Source organism: Xenopus laevis, chromosome 9_10L (assembly GCF_017654675.1).
Source record: "Xenopus laevis strain J_2021 chromosome 9_10L, Xenopus_laevis_v10.1, whole genome shotgun sequence".
NCBI lineage: Eukaryota > Metazoa > Chordata > Amphibia > Anura > Pipidae > Xenopus > Xenopus laevis.
In genome coordinates, this window is record NC_054387.1 from 19641882 (window position 1) to 19666212 (window position 24331).

The following is a 24331-nucleotide window of genomic DNA, read 5'->3' on the forward strand; positions in this document are numbered from 1 at the left end:
GTGACAGTGCAGCTGCTTCAGTCTGAGAGGTGAGGCGTGCTTGGATCATGGGCTCTTCTAATTCTAAACTCCGCCCTCCGCCCAGTGCCTGGAGGAGTTAGTGTAGTGCCGGGACCGGAATGAGACGACTGTCACATGGCACAATTTCACTTACGTTCTTTGCTGCTGGCCTGCTTTCAAAGGATGGATCCCAGTGGTGAGTGCTCATGGCAGCGGTGTCATTCTGATCTTCCTAGCTGCCTTGTTTGTGCTGCTGGAACTGTTTGAACTGAAACCTGGGGCCGGGAGCTGGGTTGATTTAGGGAGCAGGTTGGATCGGATGCCATGCAGCCAGGCAAGCTCTACTATGTGTGTCAATTACAGTTTGAGTTTGTGTTTCTCTGTTTGTGTGTGTTTGTTACTGTGTCTGTGTGATTGGTACATTTGCTGCTGTGTGTGTGATGCCAGCTGTGCCCACACTCATGCCCCTTTTCCCACTTCACTTACACAGTGCCCAGGCAATAAACTCACTCTGTTTTACCATCGGCCTGACATTAAAGTTCCAGAAGCAGGTTCTTCTCTCTCCCCACTAGCCCTGGGCCAAGGTTGTAGCTCTCCAGGTGTTGGTGCTGGGAGTTGTAGTTCAATAACATGTGGAGGGAAGCAAGCCAGACAGGCAGGACAGATGTTCGTTCCCTGCAGATTCCCCCCTCCTCCCCCTTCTACCAGACTATCAGCATAGAAAGAATGTAGGGCGGTAAGGATACAAATCACATGTATTGTGGTCCTTTAACCCATTTCCTTGCCTTAATGTGCAAATTTGCAATTGTGCCATTTATACATGGAATTGCCACTGTAGCGTCCTATGAGTTCTGGGGGTATTATACATGAAATTCTCCCACTATTATATATGTGCAGAGGGGGGCCCTGAATTTTTTTTGCAGGGGGGCCCTGGCATCCGAAGTTACGCCACTGCATGCATGTATGGTGCGGTGGGGGTTTAATGCTCAGCAAAGCTACAAACCACTGATATCAAGATCCATATTGCCCTTTTATGGGAAAAGGCTGCTGGGCTGTTAACTTGGATGCAAATAAAGAATCAACCTTTTGACAGGCTCATGTGAGTCACAGCCTTGTCTATCTATATTACCCTAAATACATCCATATATCTTCTCTGATCCTATTATACCTTTGTGGAGAATATATTACAGCTGTGTCCATCCAAGTTGACGGGAACATTAGTTCAGCACTGCTCCTGACCACCAAGTTGTACAGTGCTGGAGCCTAATGGATTGGTTCCCAGTAGATATGTGTCATTGCCTATTTACATATGTCATACAAGTTTCTTTTCAGGAGTAGGAATGTGCTGGTGAAGCCTAAAATTGCAGAACAGCAAGAGCTTGAGAAGATACAAGAACTTCAAAAGAATCTCAAGAAAAATGAGCATTCCATGAAAGCTGCCATAACTAGAGCAGGTGTGTACCTGTTGGTGGGAGCGACCCGACTGTGTACAAAATAAGATATACCCTCATACTGTACTCAGAACATTCCTTTTGTATTTATACATATGGTAGGGAGGAGCCATATTTCTTCTCATTTGACCAATGCTGTCTAACTGGTGTAATCCCCCTGTATTGTTCACATCTGTAACACCTCTATTGTTCATAGTCCGGTACTGTTCACACCTGCAAAGCCCTGTACTGTTCACATCTCATTCAAACTGCTGGAGGGCCACCAGTACTGTGAAACACAGTATGAACTGTTCATTTTAAAGTGGTCCTGATAGGTTTCTGTCTCCTGCAGTATTCTGCCTTTCCCATGCTCCCTGTGTCTGCCATACTCTTCCTGCTCTATGATCCTTGTGTGTGCCATACTCTACCTGCCCTATGTTCCCTGTGTGTGCCATACTCCACCTGCCCTTTTCCCTACTCTGCTGCCCTACTCTGCCTGTGTGGTGCCCTACTCTGCCTGCCCCATGCTCCCTGTGTGTGCCATACTCTGCCTGCCCCATGCTCCCTGTGTGTGCCATACTCTGCCTGCCCCATGCTCCCTGTGTGTGCCATACTCTGCCTGCCCTATGCTACTTGTGGGACATGAGCCTGGTAGCATTTGTTCTGGGGGTTTGTTAGCATTTGGAAGTTATTAAGGGCCCCTAAGGTATGTAATCATGTACTGTGTTATCCACAGGGGAGGAGGCATATGGATTTAAGGGTATGTCTTAAAATGACTTTAATGTTTCACATAGTCGTGATGAATGATATCACTGCAGTGAGCACCAATCGTTTGTTTTTTTTGTTTTTTGATGTGCTACCACCATGAACTTGCAAATGATCTTAAAAATTCTTGTGGTAACATGGGTGTGATTTAAAGTGGATATGGATTAAACACAGGGAGTGGTCAACACTGGCTTCCATTATCGGCCCTTCACCATGTAGACCAGTAAAACTCAGGGCCTCTGTACCACAGTGGTTTAGTCGGTACAATATGAGGGTATAACTAATTGGCTCTGTGTCTATTGCATGGCTACCCCCCCCTTCTGTGTCTCAGGTCAGTCTTTGAATAATGGTGACCCTCCAGTCACAAAACCAGTGGATTTTCTCTGTAAAACCAATGATCAACTTGAGCATGGTTCCAATCAACCTGAGAGAAATGACTGTAACATGGTGAACTTTGTTGCATCACTAAGGAGACACCAACTGCCATCGGTGAGTTTAGCAGTGGGGGGGGGGGTTATCATTGGATTTGTTGTGTGGGAGCACAAATGTAATTTACTTGGGCTGTACCCACAGGTTCAGATTCCTAAACGAGGATACACAATCCCAAAACCCTTCAACCTGTCACAGGGAAAAAAACGAAAGCGTGAGGAGGCTTTGGAATCCAGTGCTGAAAAGGTTATAACTTTCTCCAAAAGAACTCCCGCACGTTATTGCCTGCATGGCCACCAGAGGGAGCTTGAGGAAGAGGAGGTGCCTGTTATCAAAGCCACTCGTACGCCACACTACAGGGTCCTACTTAAACCCAAACTTTTAGAAAAGAGACAAGTGGATGTTTGTCCCTTTTCCTTCTTTGAGCGGGACAAGGAGCGGCAGCTGCAGAAAGAGAAGCGATTGGATGAACTTCGCAAAATGGAAGTGAGTATGGCAAAATAAGGGTGGGATATTCTCACCACAGGGCAGAAATAGGAACATATGCACAGCTGAGTGGTGTGGGTGATGGGCACAGGGTAGATACAGGCATCTATATTGCAGTGCAGTGTGGGTATCATACTTGCAAAGCTCAACTCTGGATCTTTTCCTTGAGGTCTATAAATTCAAGGCTCAGCCTCTGCCACCATTCTATCACATCAGCCCCTTTAAGAAGAAGGTGAGGTTGCCACGCCAGAGCGATTTGAGCTGGAGACATACAATGTGGAGTCAAGTCCTACTTAACCATCCCAACATCCCCAAGCTTCTCAGGCAGGTTTAAGTGCTGATGCAGCTGATGTTCCTGTGTTACCGCCAAATCGAAATTTTCTGGTAGTTGATGCCCTTTTCAAGCCCTGGACTATACACATCCTAATGAACAAACATATGTCCGGTAAATAGTAGCATGAATACAGAGGCATGTTTTTGCCCTGGGGGGTGTTATGTAAATACTAAATATTAATGGTAGGGATGCACCAAATCCACTATTTGGGATTCTGCCCAATGCCTGGTGAAAGATTTGACCAAATACCGAACCAAATCCTAATTTGCATATGCAAATTAGAATCAGGGAAGGAAAAAGAGGAAAACAGATCATCTTCTGTGACGATTTCCCTACCCGTCCTTAATTTATATATGCAAATTAGGATTTGGGTCCGGCCAAGCACAAGGATTCGGCCGAGTCCGTCTGAAAATCCCGGTCAAATCCCGAACCGAATCCTGGATTCGCTGCATCCCTAATTAATGGCCTATTATGCCTTGTAAAAATGGTAAATAAGATAAATATACCTTGTAATAAAATTTAAGTGAACTATTTTCTTGATTCTGTCTGGTACCTTCCATCAGGCTATTGCACATGTTGCCATGTTAGTCATGCAACGTCCAAGGGGGCTTGTATGTTCCGCTGCAGCAAGAGGTCAACCATCTTCTCCACTGTCATCTTATAGTGATCGGCAGTAAGAGCCAAAGAGTTTGGATTTCTAGACTTGACTCCAAAACGGCACATTGAAGAGAATTTGGATGCAGATTTTTCTCCAAATTGGCTAGCAGTCAGGTGTCACTCGGGCAAAGGTTTTTTTCCAACCACTCCCAATCCTTGGTTGCTATGTAATACTGACCCTGAACTGTTTATTTGTACAATTGTGTATTGAGGATTTCATGTCATTACACTGAGGCTGTTTTGGCAATTCTGCTACGTTTCCATGTAAATTGTTATTATATGGCACAATCACCTGTCGCTGCTGAGGTCAGAGCAACAGTAGTTTATGGAATGACTAAATAACCAGCACAGTGTCCAGCAAAATAGAGGCAATGGATAGAACAGGGCATGGGCAAAAAGCTGCAGAGGCCGCATCCTAAGTCCAAAGCAGCTGGAAGGTGTGTGGGACCCCTGATTGGGGCAATCGTCTGGGACAGAACAGTCGTCCGTCACCCTTGGAGATGTATGTACAATTTCAGTATTTCCCTGTTAATAAGAGACTGGTTACACAGATCCTGATGGGAGCTGCTACTAGTTATGCAGAGCCCTTGCAGACAAATGGAGTCTGCTCCTGTATGAATACACTATATATTATAATGACGAGTCCCCCGCAACTCCTTGAGGTGCTGAGGTTACTGAGGATTATTCAAGTAGGGAATGCATATCTTCTCTATGGACAGCTGAAATATCTCAAGTGGTTTCAAATCAAAGTATAAGAGCTCCCAGTAAAACGCCAATATTATCCTAGCCTCCGTTGTGCTTCACTTGTGTGCAGTCTCTAATCCCACGGGGAACTAATCTGTAAATAAATCTCGGGGTGAGGGGCAACTGTACATTCCCAGACGATGGACTCCAATCAGGGGTCCCACACACATTCCAGTTAAACAACAGTGACAGGCAATCGGTTGCACTATATTGGTGAGGGGTGGATAAGGAGAGTGGAACAAGACCTGTTTACAAGAAAAAAAATAGCCAAATCATCAAAATGGCTCCATTGTGTTTGCCATGAAATGCTCCGTAGTTAGGGTTGCCACCTGGCCGGTAAAAATGATGCTTGATGCCAATGTTAATTATATGAAAAAAGAGAAAAAATAGGAAGGGCGGTATTTTTTTCCAGAAAAGGTGGCAACCCTATCCGTAGTATTTATCCTATGGGCTGAATGATGGGTTCAGGGTACAAATATCACATTAAGCAACTGAACTGCAGCCTTGTGCCTTTATATTGTCACAGAACCCCTCGAATATCCTTATAATTTACAGTAGGGTGTTACATTATCCCTATGAGTGATACTCGGATTTCCCAGTGCAACTCCGCCTCTGCATATTAATAGGCTCCATAGGGAAGTTGTTTGTCTAATACAGCAGGTATGGATATAAATTATTTATTTGCCCTCAGGAAATGCCCCACAGCATAAAGAGGAAAGTGTAAATCTTTATTGGTACTGTAGAGAGCACAAAGGCCAACACAGCCACTGGTCTGATCGTTATCCACTAAAAACATTCATATCAGTATATGTTATGAGAATCAATATTGCAGCGTATAGGAAAAAAGTGCACCCCCCATCAGAATTGTGTGTCCATTTAGTAGAATTGGGACCAGACAAGTGATACGAGGGAATCAGGGATGTATCAGTCTGTCTCTCCCAGGAAGGAAACTGTGCCGGGAGGGTGAGAGAGAGGCCCGACTATCCAAATGGGAACCCCCATACTGATAACCCCTAAAGTGCCTGTGAATTAGTCGGCCTTACAAAAACAGCACAGACTACACAGTTACTACAACTGCTAACGATTTATAAAGCTCAATCTTATTCTGCACCTTTGCACAAATTGGGTTCTAATCTAAGTATATCCCAGAAGTCTCTGAGCCAATTTATTTTCTTGCAGTATATTTCTTGCTAGCTGGGGGTACCAAGTGCACACGGGGAGGGGGGAGAGGGGCTGTGCCCCCCTCTAGCAACTGTGTAGCCTCAAGCGACTGATTAGTCCAACCTATTATGTTAATGACTGAAAGGGAAACTGCTCAGCTTGCTAGATAGGCTAATGTGAGCCTTTTACAGTATGCACTGCTTTTAGCACTTAAAAGGGAAGTAAACCCCTTATTAAAAAACCCTACTCCCCTACCCTACATAGGCCCATCTACATCCCCCCCCCCCCAACCTAGCTGCTACCCTGGGCAAATGCCCCTAAGTTTTCTTCTTCTTCGGTCTTCATTGGGTCTTCTTCTGGCACTTCGCCAATTTCCGTGACTTTCGGCACATGCACAGCTGACAAAAACCCGAAGACTGCTCCAACTGCGCATGCGCCGATACGGAACTTGCTTCCCGATGAATACCGAAGAGAAGAAGATGGCTGCCATGAACTCCGATGCTGTGAATCTGCACTAAGGGGTAAGTAAAAAGTTAGGGGCATTTGCCCTGGGGTAGCAGCTAGGCTGGGGGGACGAGGGACGGGGGTCTATGTAGGGTAGGGTCGGCCCCAGGGATGCATGTGCCTCTGAGGAGTTCGTAGCCTGGTCTTGGTTATGGAGCACTTCGATTTCCAGAACTGCAACTTGGAAATCCTGTACAGCAAACCCAAAGCTACAGAACTCAGATAGAGCAGAACCGGGAACCTCCTCTTTACTATACAGACGTTGATGTTATATGGTTGGAGAGCTGAGGTAAAGATGCCCCACTTACCATCCCCGGTGCTGTGTTCCTGAAGCATCGAACAGTAACCCAGCCAATTTCAGACATTCCCGGGGTCCCCATATCCCACCCCACTTTGCCAGAATGAGCACCCCATCACAGGAGGGTGAGTGTCTGTACCCCCAAGGACAATACCCCATGGGGTACATGCCCCAGATGAGACCTGGCCTCCCAGATGGTAGGGTTATCCCTCCGGAAACTGTCTCTTTCCCATTTAAATTTGAGCAGCCATCCTCCAAGGCCCCGACACTTTGCACTGCCTATGGACCCTCGCATGGTGAGACCACCAGACTCAGTGTACAATGGGAGGAATACGTTTGGCTCCATGATGGACAGTCTGGAGATGGTAGCCATGCAGAGACTTTCATCCCTTGCTGGTCCTCCAAGCTCTGCTTACCCCTCACCTCTAGGGCCCACACCCTATCCACCTCCTGGGGCACCTGGAACAACAAATGGGGGAAGACATTTACCAACCCCTTGCCTTGGATAGAACGCATATAGCTGTTCCAGGAGAGAAAGGTAGGTATTACTTGTGCCTGGCCCATTCTCTATTCATATCTACTTTCAATTAGAGCAATAGAGCTAGATCAACTTGCAGCCAATCAGAGCCCGGAGATTAGAATTCTGGCAAATATAACCTATTAGAGTTGCTAATCATTATATTTGTGTTTTATTTGCAGCTTTGTCACCAGGGGAATCCCAAACTCAAGGCTCCTCCCATGCAAACCCTTCTGCTGAGAGCTGTGAAGATATGGAATTCTCTCCCTGAATCAGTTGTACAGACTGATACATTAGATAGCTTTTAAGAAGGGGTTGGATGGCTTTTTAGCAAGTAAGGGAATACACAGTTATGGAAAATAGCTCATAGTCCAAGTTGATCCAGGGACTAGTCTAATTGCCATTTTGGAGTCAGGAAGGAATTTTTCCCCCTCTAAGGCAAATTGGAGAGGCTTCAGATGGGTTTTTTTTGCCTTCCTCTGGATCAACTGGCAGATAGGTAGTTAATAAAAAAATAAAAAAAAAGGTTGAACTCGATGGGCATGTGTCTTTTTTCAACCTTACTTACTATGTTACTATGATGAATGGGGATGTCTGTGGGGATGGGGATTCTCCTGTGCCCCAAGCCAAGGAAATCCAGCCAGTGGCACCTTCAGAGATCACGAAAAGCCATGAGGTCTCACAGATGGCACCCAGGATGTTCCTACTGCAGCCAGCCTGGCACCCCACCAGGGCCCAAATAATGCTATGAGCGACAGTGAGTGAATATTTCAAAAGCTATGCAAAAATAAATAATGACAACCAATTGAAAAGTTGGCTTAGAATTAGGTATTCTATAACATACTTAAAGGTGACCCACCCTTTTGCAGGGACACTGTATCCTTAGACATTGTTAGTATCTATAATAATCTGCTTGTCTGTTGTGAGCTCTGAGATGTAGGCATTTTTACCACAAACTAGAGGGCGCCTCTACTCCATTATAATGCTGGTGTTTTTTACCAAATCTGGATCATACAAACCCTTGATCTTTTCATTTCCCAGGGTATTTGGGCCCCTTCTGAACAATAAATAGGGGAGGGGTTTATAGTATTAATATTGGGCTCCGCTGAAACTGAATGTTTTCTTTTGTAATCCCTCTCTTTATCCTTTGTGGTTACCTAATGGAAATACAGGTATGGGACCTGTTATCCAGAATGCTCGGGACCTGGGGTTTTATTGGATAACGGATCTTTATTATATCTCTATTGCAGGTATAGCAGAGATATCCAGTGTGCAGCCCTGTAGCTGTGTGCCTGGGGATGCTGGGAGTGGTAGTCAAACAACAGTTGGAGAGACGCTGCCTGGAAAATATCCCCTATCAGATCCACTAAATCAGATATTTAGTGTAGGTGAAGCTTTAAGGGTAACTTCGCTATATATGATTTGTTTTGTCAGTGATGGGTATAGGGGCACGGTGTTTTGCCTGTGGTATATTTCGAGGGCACTGTGTGGGTGCTAGGATTAATTTTGTTTGTTTTTTCTATCCTGGGCTTTCTTACCCATGTCAAGCTTTAGGATGGGCCTTTCACCTTAATAGATAACATGAGCTTGTCCTGTGACTTTCGTGGTACAATCATGCTTGATGCCCAGAGCTCTGGGGGTGGCACAGAAAGAAGAAAGAGGTGAACATCCCCCCTTCTATTATATTGCATAGAAACCCTGAAAAGATATTGACCCTGTGTCTATCAGCCCCATCACTTAATTATTAACCAATGAAATTGCATATCATTACCCATTCTAACAAACCCCCTGCACAAATATTGACCCCGTGTATTTCAGCCCCATGATGTTCATATTAACCAATGAATTCCCAGAGCAGTACCTATTCTAAAAAAACCTGCATAGATATAAAACCATACAGATCTTTAAGACTCTATCAATACCACTGCTGAGTTATATCCCACCCTGCCCTGCACCTGCACATTTCAGCAGCCCCTCCGCAGTATTAAATCACACTATTGGTCCGTTACCTTGATCAGAATGAGGCACAGGAGCACCTTCCCTCCCTCAATATTTGCCATAGAGATTCAAGAAAAACACAGAGACATATTTATGGGGAAACCAGTTTGTGGGAACAGGATTTATTCAAATTAAAAGTCAATTGGGTTCGGGCATCCTTAACAGCTGATGATCCAGAAGAAGGCAAAAACCATAGAGTGCTTCGGCAATCTGCACTAAAGGGAAAAATTCCTTCCTGACTCCAAATGGCAATCGGTATTGCTCCCTGGATCATGGCTTTATATGTATGTTTGAGAGGGAGGGTGCATGTATGTGCATGTGTGAGTGCTTATGTGAGTACTAATGTGGGTGCATGATAAGCGGGTAGGGGTGGGTGCAAGGGTAAGGGGGGGTGAGAGTGAGGGCAAGGGGTGGGGGTAAGAAGAGGGTGGGTGAAAGCAAGGGTAAGGGGTGGGGGGGTGAGAAGAGGGAGTTCAAGCGAGGGTGGGGGGTGAGAAGAGGGAGATCAAGCGAGGGTAAGGGGTGGGGGTAAGAGGAGGGGGGTGAAAGTGAGGGTAAGGGGTGGGGGGGTGAGAGGATCGGGTTAAAGCAAGGGTAAGGGGTGGGGGGTGAGAGGAGGGTGTGTTAAAGTGAGGGTAAGGGTTGGGGGTGAGAGTAGGGGGTGAAAGCAAGGGTAAGGTGAGAGGGTGAGAGGAGACGGGTTAAAGTAAGAGTAAGGGGTGGGGGTGAGAGGAGGTGGTGAAAGTGAGGGTAAGGGGAGGAGGGGGTGAGAGGAGGGTGGGTTAAAGTGAGGGTAAGGGTTGGGGGTGAGAGTAGGGGGTGTAAGCAAGGGTAAGGTGAGGGGGTGAGAGGAGACGGGTTAAAGTAAGAGTAAGGGGTGGGGGTGAGAGGAGGGGGGGAGAAAGTGAGGGTAAGGGGTGGAGGGGTGAAAGCCAGGGCAAGGGGTGGAGGGTGAGAGGAGGGGTGAAAGCGAGGGAAAGGGGGTAAAAGTAGGGGAGTGAAAGCGAGGGTAAGGGGTAGTGGGTTAGAGGAGGGGTGAAAGAGAGGGTATTTGGAGGGGGTGAGAGGGGGTGAAAGCGAGGGTAAGGGGTGGGGGTGAAAGAGAGAGTATGGGGAGGGGGTGAAAGCAAAGGGGGGGTAAGAATCGGGCGGTTGAAAGCGAGGGAAAGGGGTGGAGGGGTGAGAGGAGTGGGTGAGAGTGAGGGTAAGTGGTGGGGGACGTGAGAGGAGGGAGATGAGAACCAGGCTAAGGGGGGTGAGAGAGCAAGGGAAAGAGGTACAGGTTTGAGAGAAGGTGTGAGAGCGAGGGTAAGGAGTGGGGAGGTCAGGGGAGGATGGTGAAAGCAAAGGTAAGGGGTGAGTTGGTGTAAAAAGGTGGGAGCAAGGATAAGAGGTGGGGGGTAAGAGGAGGGCTGAGAGCAAGTATAAGGGGTGAGAGGAGAGTGGTGAAAGTTAGGGGTAGGTGGGTGAGAGGAGGGGTAAGAGCAAGGGTAAGCTGTGGGGTGGCAGTGAGGGAGGATGCATGGGTAAGGGGGGTTTAGAAGAAGGGCAACAATACATGCTAACAATTTTAATCCATGAAACCATGTTACAAAATCAATGTCCACTATCTCCTCTACCTCCGTGTCTTCTATCTCATCCACTACATCCACCTCCACCTCATCCACTACGTCACATCCATGTCCTCTACCTCATCCACTACATCCACCTCCATGTCCTCCACCTCATCCACCTCATCCACCTCCATGTCCTCCACCTCATCCACTACGTCTACATCCATGTCCTCTACCCTGTCCACCTTATGGAGGGCCATCTCAACTCCCCACTCTCTACACTCCACTCCCTACTCCCCACTCACCTACTCTCTACACTACACTATCTACTCTCCACAAACCACTCCCCCACTCTCCTCGCCCCCTTCTCTCCCACTATTCCTACTTACCAGCACAGCCTGTACAGATGGAATATATACAAGCAAGGTTGGCTCTCCTAGAAAGAGAAAGGAAGAAGGTGGAATTACTTCTACTGTAACTTTTAGTCATTTTTTATTATTGAAGGTTTTTGATTTATTTAGCATTTTATTCAGCAGCTCAATTTGCATCTTAAGCAATCTGGTAACTAGGGTCCAAATTACCCTAGCAACCTGCCTTTATTTGAATAAGAGACTGGAATATGAATAGGAGAGGGCCTGAATAGAAGGATCAGTAATAAAAAGTAACAATAACAATAAATTAGTAACCTTACAGAGCATTGGTTTTTTAGAAGGGAGTCAGCGACCCCCATTTGAAAGCTGCAAAGAGGGGGAAGAAAAAGCCAAATAATTCTAAAACTATAAAAAATAAATATTGAAAACCAATTGAAAAGTTGCTTAGAATTCACCATTCTATGACATAATAAAAGTTACTTTAACGGTGAACCACCCCTTTTATAAAGCACCAACAGATTGATACAGGTTTAGATACAAAGTTACCAAAAACTGATACAAGATGCATATCTCTATTGATGGACAGATGTTGCTGATAATCTGTATGTCTGCACTTGGTACCTGCACATTGTAAATAAAGTCCCCCGATGACAATATTAATAACATTGTCCCCTTTAATATCCCATAAAAAGTCCCCCATGATATACCCCCAACTTACACCAATAAATTCCTGTCTGGGTCACTGAAAAATCTCTTACAAAATCTTTCTCTAAACTTGTAGCTACTCTCTGTCTCTCCAACAGTCAACTGTCCCAACTGTCACTGCTGTCTGTTACTCAGGGAGTGAAATGCTGGGGTTGCCAACAGTAACAGTCCCACTCACTAGGAGCCCCAAATATATCAGAACGCAGTTAAAAGAAGCAGTGTATTGAAACTTAATACATTTAGATAAGTGTGTTCAATTAATGGAATAAAGAGAATCTACAACATATTTTTGGAACTTTTATCCCCCCGCACACACACCCAAATGTAAAACTGTCTACTTTTCCCCGGCATTCATACTATCTCTGGCTCCCATTAGGGTTGCCACCTTTTCTGGAAAAAATTACGAGCCTTCCTACATATTTATCTTTTTTCCCTATTAATAACATTGAGATCGATCATCATTTTTACTGGCCAGGTGGCAACCCTAGCTCCCATCAAGCTGAAACATGAGGCTGCCAACCTCTGTATTGTGTGATATACATGCCAACTCATATCTCTATCCATGGGCAGATGTAGTCTGTATGTCTGTGCTTGGTACCTACACTTTGTAAGTATCCCCTGATAACATTAATAAAATTGTCCCCTAATATCCCATAGAAAAGCCCCCCCATGATATACCCCCAACTTACTCCAATAAATAGTTGCCTGGGTCACTGAAAAATCTCCTGCAAACTCTCTCTCTCTAAATCACTAGCTGCTCTGTCTCTCCAAATCTCCAAACTGTCACTGATGTCTGATCCTCAGGAAGTGAAATGCTGAGGTTGCTAATAGTAACAGTCCCGCCCACTAGGAGCCCCAAGCAGATTATTGGTTAAGAACTCAGAGGGACAGTTAAAACAAGCAGTGGATGGAAACCTATTAATTTAGATAGCTGTGTTAATGGAATATTAATAAGATTGCCCCACATGATATACCCTTAACTTACTCCAATAAATGGCTGCCTGGGTCACTGAAAAATCTCCTGAAAACTAAATCACTATCTGATCTGTCTCTCCCAATCTCCCAACTCTCACTGCTCACAGTGAAAAGCTGGGGTTGCCAACAGTAACCGTCCCGCCCACTAGGAGCCCCAATCAGAAGCACAGTTAAAAGCATCAATGGCAGAAAACCTACAAATACAGGGAATGGGAAATATAAAAGTGGTATAGGTATAAACTGATTGGTTTACCCAGGTTGAGGTTAGAAGTCTGGAACAGGGGGTTGCAGATCATTTTCTGGATGGAATTGAGCCTTCAACTCCAGTTCTGCAGGGCAGCAGTGCTCCTCATATACACTATATTCATTTCTGATTCATGATGTCAGGGGACAGGGTTAAGCTCACAAGCAAGATATACCCCAGCTAGATGATCTACATACTGGTATAGAAGCAGCTATTTTCTAGGTTTGCTCATAGCCGATACTTAGACATATGCATACCTCCCAACATTTTGGAAATAAAAAGAGGGACAAAAAAGTTGGCGCATGTAACATGGCAAAATTGTGTTTGACCACGCCTGTTTTTGTGGCCACGCCCCTAATTACCATGTTCATTTTACAAAATTTGCCAGGTTACGAAAGTTTTCAATTTTTACAGTTATTATAGTTTTGCTAATGAAGGTGAATTGCCCTTTAAGCTGTGAGTCTAACTTTTCCCAAGGGACCTGTTATCTTATATTACAATTGCTTATTTGCTTATCTAGAAATTGTTACAAAAGTATCTTATCTTCTGCTGTGGTTGTTCTGGGCTCTCTGCCAAAAGCCGATTAAGGTAGAATCTTTGTTTATTTTTCTGGCTGTTCAGTGTAGAGAAAAACGGGTCTTTCCAGTACAAATGAGGGACTGCAGGTTGAGCTGTCAAAAGAGGGACTATCCCTCTAAAAATGGGACATTTGGGAGGTATGCATATGTAGGTGAGGTTTTTCTAAACCCCAGGGATTGAGTTGGCCAGCTAGGCTGGGTCCTTTTTTCCCCAGAGTAGGACCTTTTTTCCCCAGAGGGGAACTGAAAGGTTAGGCTCAAGATTAGGCAGAGTTTAGGATTAGGGAGTTGCTGGGAGTAAGAACTCCTTGCCCAGGCCATCTATAACAGCTTATAGTAACAAAGCAAATATTAATATAGCAGCAATAAAATATATCATGCAGAGTCTTGTAACAGGAACAATGGGACAGGGGCCACACTGTGCCACCTAGTGACAGTTTTAGAGCTCCTAAAGGGATATTATTGCAGTAGAACTAGAACTAAGCTGATGAAGAGAATGGATGGTATCCGGTGTGGCCAAATTGGGGTTGTTCATAGTTACATGATAACTATGTATAAATATACTAGGGGGACCATACAATAAACTCTCTGATGCTTTATTCACCAGTATATCCTTCCAGCAGACACAAGGGACCCACTGAGATTAGATGAAAGGAGATTCCATCTTAACATTTGGGAAGGGTTTGTTACTGTGAGAGCTGTGAAGTTGTGGAATTCTCTCCCAGAATCAGTTGTAATGGCAGATTTATCAGATAGCTTTGAGAAAGGGTGGGATGACTTTTTAGCAAGTGAGAAAATGTAAGGTTACTGACATTAGCTCAGTACAGGTTGATCCAGGGACTGGTCCGATTGCCCCCATATGTAAAAATTCACTAAGTTTTCCCAGGAGCAGTAAACTCTACCTGCTGATTGGTTGCTATGGGTTACTGCCCTGGGCAAACGTAATGCCTTTTATTACATAACCCCATTGGAACCAAGAAGGAATTTAATTCTCTCTCGACTGGAAATAAAAATGGCTCTGGACATTTGGTTTTAACCTCCTTCTGGATCATGTAGCACTTAGGGAGCCTTCATCTGGTTCCTATTGTAACTGCGTTTAGCATTGGTGTTTTGAAATGTAACAAAAAAAATTGTGATTGGTCATTTTTATCACAGGCACTGATTAAACAGAGCTGGATTTCCAGTTCTCAGGCAAGAGTCTTTTTTAAAGGACCAGTAACATCAAATTTTTTTTTTCAAAAATTCGTTAGTACATAACGAAAAATATAACACCAACACAAATTAAAATTTAAAATAGCAAAGCCTTTATTAAGAAATAACTTACAGAAACTCCACTTCCTGTCCTCTTCAGAAACGGCGAAAAGGCGACCATCCTTCCTGCAGCGCTCGATTTGTCCTCCCTGGCTAGCTCCAATATTCTACTGACAGCGTGTGAAGTGAGGTGAAGAGAGTTGAAGCTGCGGATCAAGACCCTGTGGCACCGACACATGAAGACCTTTCTGCTGTACGAGTGCAAGAAAACCAACTGGTGCAGGCAGCCAAAGATGCAGACAGTTTCCTGGGAGCAAGCGGTTCTCCCTCCACAGGCAGCGGATCGCTGAGGTGTCACCCGGCTGACTGAGAAGAGAACCTGGCAGAGCGACTTCAGGAAAAACTCAGGTTCCGGTTGAGAGACGCAGTCCTGATTCCGGATCTCTGTCCCCATGCCCTCCCGGTTGCACACAGTTGATCCCAGTATGGGATGACGAATGGGACGACAGTAGCTCCACTGCGGCCGAGGAACCAGCTGGTCCGACGTGTGGCAGTTACTCGGGCGGTTACCATGACTACGAAGGCTCCGGCAGCGGCAGATTCCGCTTATCCACCCGCTCCAAACTGCCGCCCAGCCCTTACTCCACCTCCGCCTCCTCACAAGCCCCGGGCAAAGGCTCCGCCACGGTCAGCCGCAACCTCAACCGCTTCTCGGCCTTCGTGAAGAGCGGCAGGGAGGCTTTCGTACTGGGGGAGGCGGCGGGGTTCGTGCGTGACGGGGACAAGCTGTGTCTGGTGCAGGGGCCGGACGGGCCTGAGTGGCAGGAGAATCCCTACCCGTTCCGCTGTAACATAGACAAGCCCACGAAGCAGACCAAGTTCAAGGGCATAAAGAGATACATCTCGTACCGACTCCTCCCCAGTCACACGGGGCTGCAGGTTCACCGCCGCTACAAAAACACTTCGACTGGCTCTATACGCGTCTCCTCTACAAGTTCCCCGTCGTGTCACAGCAGAAAGGTCTTCATGTGTCGGTCCCGCAGGGTCTTGATCCGCAGCTTCAACTCTCTTCACCTCACTTCACACGCTGTCAGTAGAATATTGGAGCTAGCCAGGGAGGACAAATCGAGCGCTGCAGGAAGGATGGTCGCCTTTTCGCCGTTTCTGAAGAGGACAGGAAGTGGAGTTTCTGTAAGGTTATTTCTTAATAAAGGCTTTGCTATTTTAAATTTTAATTTGTGTTGGTGTTATTTTTTCGTTATGTACTAACGAATTTTTGAAAATTTTTTTTTGATGTTACTGGTCCTTTAAGTTCTCTGCCAAACCCCTCACTCTTCTTTGTAGCTTGGGTGCCTCCCTTTCTCGGATTGCTTAGTTGATTGACAAGTCACCAAAGCTCTTTCAGCCTCACGAGGAAACTTCGGGCGACTTCGGAAAACGAATCGCCGCGTGTGATTAGCGCAGGCGATTTTTCATTTTAGCCAGGCGCAGAGCGAGGGGAGGCATTCGGGGAGAAAAGTCGCGGCGATTAGTCGCCAGGCGACTAAAACTCTCCAAATCGCCCAGTGTGTCCCTACCCTTAACGTCAGACAATAAATAGAAATAACATGTTAGCACTACAAATACACACAAATATGTGGATAGTAGGCACAAGTCATTTTACAGTACAATAGTTACCATCCCACCCACATAATCCACAACTGAAATACACTCAAGGCTAAGTACAGGGGACTGACCAGGGAAAGGAATCCCTTTTAATGTTGCAGGTTAAAAAACAGGGCCTGATTTACTAAGTAGCACTAATTCCTCCATGTAACAGAGTTGTGTCATATACTGTCAAACCAGACAGAAGGACTTGGTTTATCTGGACAATAATGTTTAGTAGTGAAAGGCTCTGGGAGTAGAATGAGGATCTTCTGGCTTAGACCAAAGATGGGAAAGTCTGGATGTATAAAAACTGTAGGCCTTGAGAAGCGGAAGATCCTGTAGGAAAGGGGCAGGCGGAGTGGGCTAAAAGAGTAAGGAATAAATAGAGTCACACATGCAGGATCTCCAGACCCTTTGTAATAAACAGCAATCCAGTCAAGCTGGGTGCTTGTCCACTGCACATTGATTTCTTTCTCTGCTGTGTATGCCAATATGGGACCCTCAATGGATCTTGGCATCTGCTGAATATCCCAGATTAGGGCCTGATGATCATCGTCATGGTAGAATGGCAACAAGGCAATTCCATGTATAATACCCCAGAATTCATGGTAGAATGGCACAAAGGCAATTCCATGTATAATACCCCAGAATTCATGGTAGAATGGCAAAGAGGCAATTCCATGTATAATACCCCAGAATTCATGGTAGAATGGCAAAGAGGCAATTCCATGTATAATACCCCCCAGAATTCATAGTAGAATGGCAAAGAGGCAATTCCATGTATAATACCCCCAGAATTCATAGAAGAATGGCACAAAGGCAATTTCATGTATAATACCACCAGAATTCATGGTAGAATGGCACAGAGACAATTCTAAGTATAATACCCCCCAGAATTCATATTAGAATGGCACAGAGGCAATTCCATGTATAATACCCCAGAATTCATAGTTGAATGGCACAGAGGCAATTCCATGTATAATACCCCAGAATTCATAGTAGAATGGCACAGAGGCAATTCCATGTATAATAACCCCCATAATTCATTTTAGAATGGCACAGAGGCAATTCCATGTATAATACCCCCAGAATTCATGGTAGAATGGCAAAGAGACAATTCCACAAATACAAGAGTCCTCTGCACTCAACCCATTATCAATATATTTAAGACAAGAGACATTTTGTGCATTCTGCTACTGAAAAATGCCTTACCCTTTAAACAAAACAAGGATTGTTTGTCCATATATTGCAATATATGTAAGCTGGCCAACTACGTCAAAGTCATCCCATATCTGGCCAGTCCTACGCTCAATTTTATCTGATTCATTAAGAATTCTATTGCTTCATTTTACAAAGTGAATTTTTACTTACTAGCTGCTTTCAAAGTAAAACTCCTATACTTGGCTGCCCTTTTATTAGACACCAGTGGAATCACCTGACTATAGCTGGGAAGGGTGGGAGCTGTTTTGTCTAAAGGGTAAGGCATTTTTCAGTAGCAGTATGCACAAAATGTCTCTTGTCTTAAATATATTGACAATGGGTTGAGTGCAGAGGACTCTTGTATTTGTCTATATGTATTTTGTGGTCACAGCCTCATTGCCCCCCCGCCTAATGGTTTTAAAAAATAGTGGTGAGCACAACTTTCCCTTGTTTGTTATAGTTATACCGGAGCAGTGACCAGCTCCATGTTGTAGCTCCCACCCTTCCCAGCTATAGTCAGGTGATCCCACTGGTGTCTAATAAAAGGGCAGCCAAGTTTGGGAGTTTTACTTTGAAAGCAGCTAGTAAGTTGCAGGTAAAACTTAGTCCCTTTGTAAAATGTATAATGAAGCAATAGAATTCTTAATGAATCAGATAAAATTGAGCACAGGACTGGCCCGATATGGGATGACTTTGACGTAGTTGGCCAGCTTATATATATTGCAATATAAGGACAAACAATCCCTGTTTTGTTTAAAGGGTAAGGCATTTTTCAGTAGCAGTATGAACAAAATGTCTCTGTCTTAAATATATTGATAATGGGTTGAGTGCAGAGGACTCTTGTATTTTTCTATATGTATTTTGTGGTCACAGCCTCATTGCACCCCCGCCTAATGGTTTTAAAAAATAGGGGTGAGCACAACTTTCCCTTGTTTGTTAAAGAGACAATTCCATGTATAATACCCCCAGAATTCACATTAGAATGGCACGGAGGCAACTCCATGTATAATACCCCCAGAATTCATAGAAGAATCATGGCACATAGGCAATTTTATGTATAAAACCCCCAGAATTCATGTTAAAATGGCACAGAGACAATTATATGTATAATACCCCCCAGAATTCATATTAAAATGGCACAGTGGCAATTCCATGTATAATAGCCCAGAATTCATAGTAGAATGGCACTGAGGCAATTCCATGTATTATACCCCAGAATTAATATTAGAATGGCACAGTGGCAATTCCATGTATAATAGCCCCAGAATTCATAGTAGAATGGCACAGAGGCAATTCCATGTATAATACCCCCAGAATTCACATTAGAATGGCAAAGAGGCAATTCCATGTATAATAGCCCCAGAATTCATAGTAGAATGGCACAGAGGCAATTCCATGTATAATACCCCCAGAATTCATATTAGAATGGCACAGAGGCAATTCCATGTATAATACCCCCCAGAATTCATATTAGAATGGCACAGAGGCAATTCTATGTATAATACCCCCCAGAATTAATATTAGAATGGCACAGAGGCAATTCCATGTATAATACCCCCAGAATTCATATTAGAATGGCACAGAGGCAATTCCATGTATAATACCCCCAGAATTCATATTAGAATGGCACAGAGGCAATTCTATGTATAATACCCCCCAGAATTAATATTAGAATGGCACAGAGGCAATTCCATGTATAATACCCCCCAGAATTCATATTGGAATGAAAAAGAGGCAATTCCATGTATAATACCCTCAGAATTCATAGTAAAATGGCAGAGTCAATTCCATGTATAATACCCCCCAGAATTAATAGTAGAATGGCATAGTGGCAGATTCACAAATGATACCCACTGAACACTTTTTTTTATGTACAACTGCCTCAGCCAGTGTCGAACTGGCCCACCGGGATACCAGGAAAACTCCCGGGGGGTCCAGGTGTTAGTGGGCCCTCTTGTTTCTAAACATTTGGCCTATTTCATGGTCATTCCCTATTTCTTTTTGGGGGAAAATGCTTAATAATGGGACAATATTGTAAGTATATATAAAAAAGTAGGAAAATAAAGAGATTGAGTGAGGAGAGGAGGAATAATAGTTTGGAACGGTCCACTGTCTTAGGTTTTTCGGTGAGCCCAAGGTCTAAGGCTTTCTGGTGGTCCTCTGGCATCCCAGTCCAACACTGTCTTCCCTAAAGTTGCCCAAAGCACAGGGAGCATGTGCTGGGCCACTGACACTTCTAACAACTTTTAACCTGGTAACGAAGGTATGGAGTGTTTGTGTTATGCTGCATGGGTTGGGTTTGTTTCCTCGTCCGGGATGCTGACTATAGAAGGATATGTGGTGCAGGGGATAGTGGGTGCTGACTGGGTCCTGTAAGGATATAGGATGCAGACTGGGTTATAGAAGGACAGTGTTGAATGGGTTATCTAAGGATATGGGATGCAGCCTGGGTTCTGTAAAGATATGGGGTTCTGACTAGAACTGCAGACCAAGATCAGCCTTAAACTAACAGTAACACCAACAAATTAAAGTGTTTTAAAAGAATAAAAATATAATGTAGTGAAGCCTTGCACTGGTAAAACGGATGTGTTTGCTTTAGAAACACTAATATAATTTATATAAATAAGCTGCTGTGTAGCCATGGAGGCAGCCATTCAAAGCACAGTTTAGATAGATAGATAGATAGATAGATAGATAGATAGATAGATAGATAGATAGATAGATAGATATACAATATTGCAATCTTAATATATTGGATAAATACAGACTATTTGTACAGTTTTAGTTTGTTTAGAAAATAATGTTGACCCTGCCTATGTAATGAGATGGTTTATAACAAGGGACCAAGAGCAGATCTGCAGACTGCTGAATACTGGGATTAAAAGAAAAAGGAATATGTGCACTAAAACACTTCTTACAATGTGCAGAAAATACAATTTGAACATCTTACCGTTTTTCCTAGACCGTGATCCCTTTGCAGGTTACTGAACACATCCTGGGTGCTGTAAGGTCTGTTCTGATCATTGAGATATTTCAGAATAATGCTGCTAGCTGATGAGCAAAAAAAAAATAGTTAATTTAAATTTTACCTTGGGCTAGACAAGCTAATTATAGATTTATAGCTGGAAATGGAAAAGACTTTAGGAACAATAGTCAATTACAAGCTTGGTAGCAAGAAAACATTCTCCTTTTAAAGGAGGAAGCAAAATGCAGTTTATGGGCACTAAGTGATGTGCGGGTCAGGGTTTTCCTGACCCACAGCCCACCCTAACCCGCCCTGCTGAAGCCCGCGCCTGCGCTGCTGGGGTCCTTTTATAGACCCGCGCCGCCCTGCCGATGACGTCACAAAAGGGGCAGGCCGAGCAGACACAAGACTATAAAACCGGAACCCGAATGCCGGCATTTGCAGGTGGCGGGCAGGGAGAAGCAGAAGAGATCAACCCGCACCCGCCCACGAGGAGCAGTGCGAGGTCGACCCGAACCCGCCCGACCCGATATCGGGTCGGCCCGCACATCACTAATGGGCACCAACTCAGGATCTCAATGAGTACAGCCTTTGAGATGACTTGAGCCCACTCACCCATGCCTGTTATAGACTCAGATGAGGTTCAGGAAGTGAACCATATGGAACTTAAAAGGGATTGTTCACCTTTGACTTAACCTTTAGTATGCTGTAGAGAGTAATATTCTGAGACAATTTGCAACTGGTTTTCATTTTTTTTTATTTGTGGCTTTTGAGTCATTTAGCTTTTTATTCATCAGCTCTACAGTCTGCAATTTCAGCAATCTGGTTGCTAGGATCCAAATTACCCTAGTAACCATGACTTGCTCTGAATAAGAGACTGGCATATGAATTGTGTAGCAATAACAGTAAATGCGTAGCCTTAATTTTTTTAGATGGGGTCAGTGACCCCCTTTTGAGAGCTGGAAAGAGTCAGAGGAAAAAGGCAAATATATTAAAAAAAAAACTATATAAAATAATGAAGATCGGCTGAAAAGTTGCTTAGAACTGACCATTCTATAAAACATATTAAAGTTAGCTTAAAGGTGAAGATCTCCTTTAAGAGAATTACCCTCATATGTAATAAAAGGCACTAAGTTTGCCCAGGAGCAGTAACCCATAGCAGCCAATAAGATGTTTGCTTTTAAACAGGTGACCAGTAAATGCGACCTGCTGATTGGTTGCTATGGGTTACTGCTCCTGGGCAAATTCTAATTACATAACACCTTAGAGCCCCTTCCTTTAAATGCCACATATACATGTACTTGGAATTTCCTCCAGCAGGCTGAGCTGACTAACATAGGCAGTGGGATCCAACGTTGGTTTGGTTTTCCAGTCTGCAGAACCCTATCAGCAAAGGTGCAATAGTTTGGATCCCTAAATGAGTGGTTCACCTTTAAGTTAACTTTTAGTATGTTATAAAACGGCTTATTCTAGGCAACATTTCAATTGGCCTTCATTTTTTTTATAGCTTTTGAATTATTTGCCTTCTTCTTCTGACCCTTTCCAGCTTTCAAATAGTGGTCACTGACCTCATCTATACATCAAATGCTCTGTAAGGCTACACATTTATTGTGATTGCTACTTTTTATTACTTATATTTCTATTAAGTCCCTCTCCTATTCATATTCACTGTCTTATTCAAATCAATGCCAGGTTGCTAGGGTCATTTAGACCATAGCAACCATATTACTGCAATGGGAAACTGGAAATCAGCTGAATAAAAAGCTAAATAACCCATTAATCACAAATAATAAGAAATAATGAAAAACAATTGCAAAATGTCTCAGAATATCACTCTCTCTACATCATACTAAAAGTTTATTTAAAGGTAAACAACCCCTTTCATCTCCTGGACCAAACATATCAGAAACTGTGGACTTAAGATATAAATATACTAAATTAATACTTGGGAAAGGAGCCAACATATAATGGGAGATTGCAACATTGCAGCCCCAGCAGAGATTGTGAAGCAGGACACATGTTGCCAATGCCACATGCAGAGGAGATTGTGTTGGACACCTTGAGGTCTCTAGTTAGAGAAAGCCCTGGGGATGGCCAGGTTATGTTGTTCCTCCTCCCATGCTGATACCTGATGTACTCCTGATGTATACCTGCTGTATACCAGATGTATACTGCTGTACTCCTGATGTATACCTGCTGTACTCCTGATGTATATCTGCTGTACTCCTGATGTATACCTGCTGTACTCCTGATGTATACCTGCTGTACTCCTGATGTATACCTGCTGTACTCCTGATGTATACCTGATCTACACCTGATGTACAGCTGATGTATACCTGATCTACACCTGATGTACACCGGATGTACTCCTGATGTACACTGGATGTACTCCTGATGTCTACCTGATGTACTCCTGATGTCTACCTGATGTACTCCTGATGTATACCTGATGTACTCCTAAAACCTGATGTATATACCTAATGTATACCTGCTGTACTCCTGATGTACACCTGATGTATAGCTGGTGTACTCCTGATGTACACCTGATGTCTACCTGATGTACACCTGATGTCTACCTGATGTATATACCTAATGTATACCTGATGTATACCTGCTGACAGTGCTGAACAACATGTCATATGAGTGTGGGTGAGGTCTGTGTAAATAACAGTGGAGAGGCTGCTGTAAGATCCCATAGACAGATACTGGCCCTGCTGGACTACTTTGGGTCTCTATGTACTTGAAATACCGCGGCTTATTTTATAGACTCCCAGTCCGGATCAAGCTGCTGTGACAAGGAGAGGACAGAAACCTCACTCACCAGCCGCTTCCTTGGACTTGCTCATCTCTAGTAACGCGCCAGATTCCACTAAGTCAGCGGTGTCCTACAACTCTTGAATTCATTTCCCGGCATGCAAGTGTTCGAGCCGAGGCATGAAGCACACGTGACGTCAATACGCCAATGAGCCACAAGGTGGCCCACAAGAGAGGAGTATAACATCCTCAGCGATTAAGTCAGGAGTAAGTGTAACGGGGTTGTTTGTGGTCTGTTCTTGGTTTTTGTATAACAGTATCTGCCGGTGTGTCGTAATACACGCGTGTTCGGAATGTCATTTCTGTATTTCGCCGGCTGCCAATGTATATTTCATGCTTGTTCCGCCAAAATGAGCCACTAGGCGGCAGTGTGACGTTTTGCGTTTAGTTTGCTTTAGCCAATTGCCTGTCTGTACTGAGCGCGGGAGTTTGGGTTGTCCGAGCGGCAGTGTGATAGGCCTGCGTGGTTCCCTCCTCACTTTTGGTGTTAGGCAGGGGGGGCTGTTGTATTCTCTCTCATGTGCTGCTGCTTTATTTGATTTCCCAGCAGTCTCAGTGTACAACTGTCAGTAGCAGCCTTTGTAAGGACTGTGCAGCCCCATATATGTATTAGTGATTATCCTACTTCCTAACACGACCACGCCCCTTTTTATAGCCACACCCCTAATTTCCATATCCATTTTATAAAATTTGGCAGGTTATGAA

General features: G+C 44.3%; 2 protein-coding genes across 5 annotated transcripts in view; one reads left to right on the forward strand and one right to left on the reverse strand.

Annotated features, from left to right (window-relative positions):
• Positions 1-3976, forward strand: part of LOC121397907 (targeting protein for Xklp2-A-like) — a 28199-nt gene extending 24223 nt beyond the window's left edge. The window contains exons 1-5 of one of the 2 annotated variants that reach the window (XM_041576091.1): positions 2-196; positions 1333-1454; positions 2527-2684; positions 2769-3110; positions 3280-3976. In XM_041576091.1, coding sequence (XP_041432025.1) covers positions 120-196; positions 1333-1454; positions 2527-2684; positions 2769-3110; positions 3280-3444 — 864 coding nt within the window. In that variant the 5' untranslated portion in view covers positions 2-119 and the 3' untranslated portion in view covers positions 3445-3976. Of the gene's footprint in view, position 1; positions 197-1332; positions 1455-2526; positions 2685-2768; positions 3111-3279 lie in introns of those variants that run through there. The other variant, XM_041576089.1, reaches the window with a different exon arrangement.
• Positions 3977-6579: 2603 nt separating this feature from the next.
• Positions 6580-24331, reverse strand: LOC121397910 (extensin-like). 3 transcript variants are annotated; one of them, XM_041576100.1, is made up of 5 exons: positions 23634-24331; positions 20798-20898; positions 11266-11312; positions 7894-8070; positions 6580-7267 (listed from the first exon to the last, which is right to left on the reverse strand). In XM_041576100.1, coding segments are annotated over exons 1-5 (351 nt in total). In that variant the 5' UTR covers positions 23659-24331; the 3' UTR covers positions 6580-7266. The 3 variants fall into 3 exon arrangements, 2 of the variants coding, with proteins under 2 accessions (XP_041432034.1, XP_041432033.1); XR_005964029.1 differs by lacking the exon at positions 7894-8070 and having other exon boundaries at positions 23634-24320; XM_041576099.1 differs by lacking the exons at positions 6580-7267; positions 7894-8070 and adding an exon at positions 9934-10975 and having other exon boundaries at positions 11065-11312; positions 23634-24329.

Bases quoted from the DNA above. Each gene is read 5' to 3' on its own strand.
- LOC121397910 (XM_041576099.1), bottom strand. From the start codon at position 11,136: ATGGCCCTCCATAAGGTGGACAGGGTAGAGGACATGGATGTAGACGTA. The intron at 10,976-11,064 runs GTGGATGAGGTG...GATGAGGTGGAG, and splicing joins ATGAGGTGGAGGACATGGAG to GTGGATGTAGTGGATGAGAT.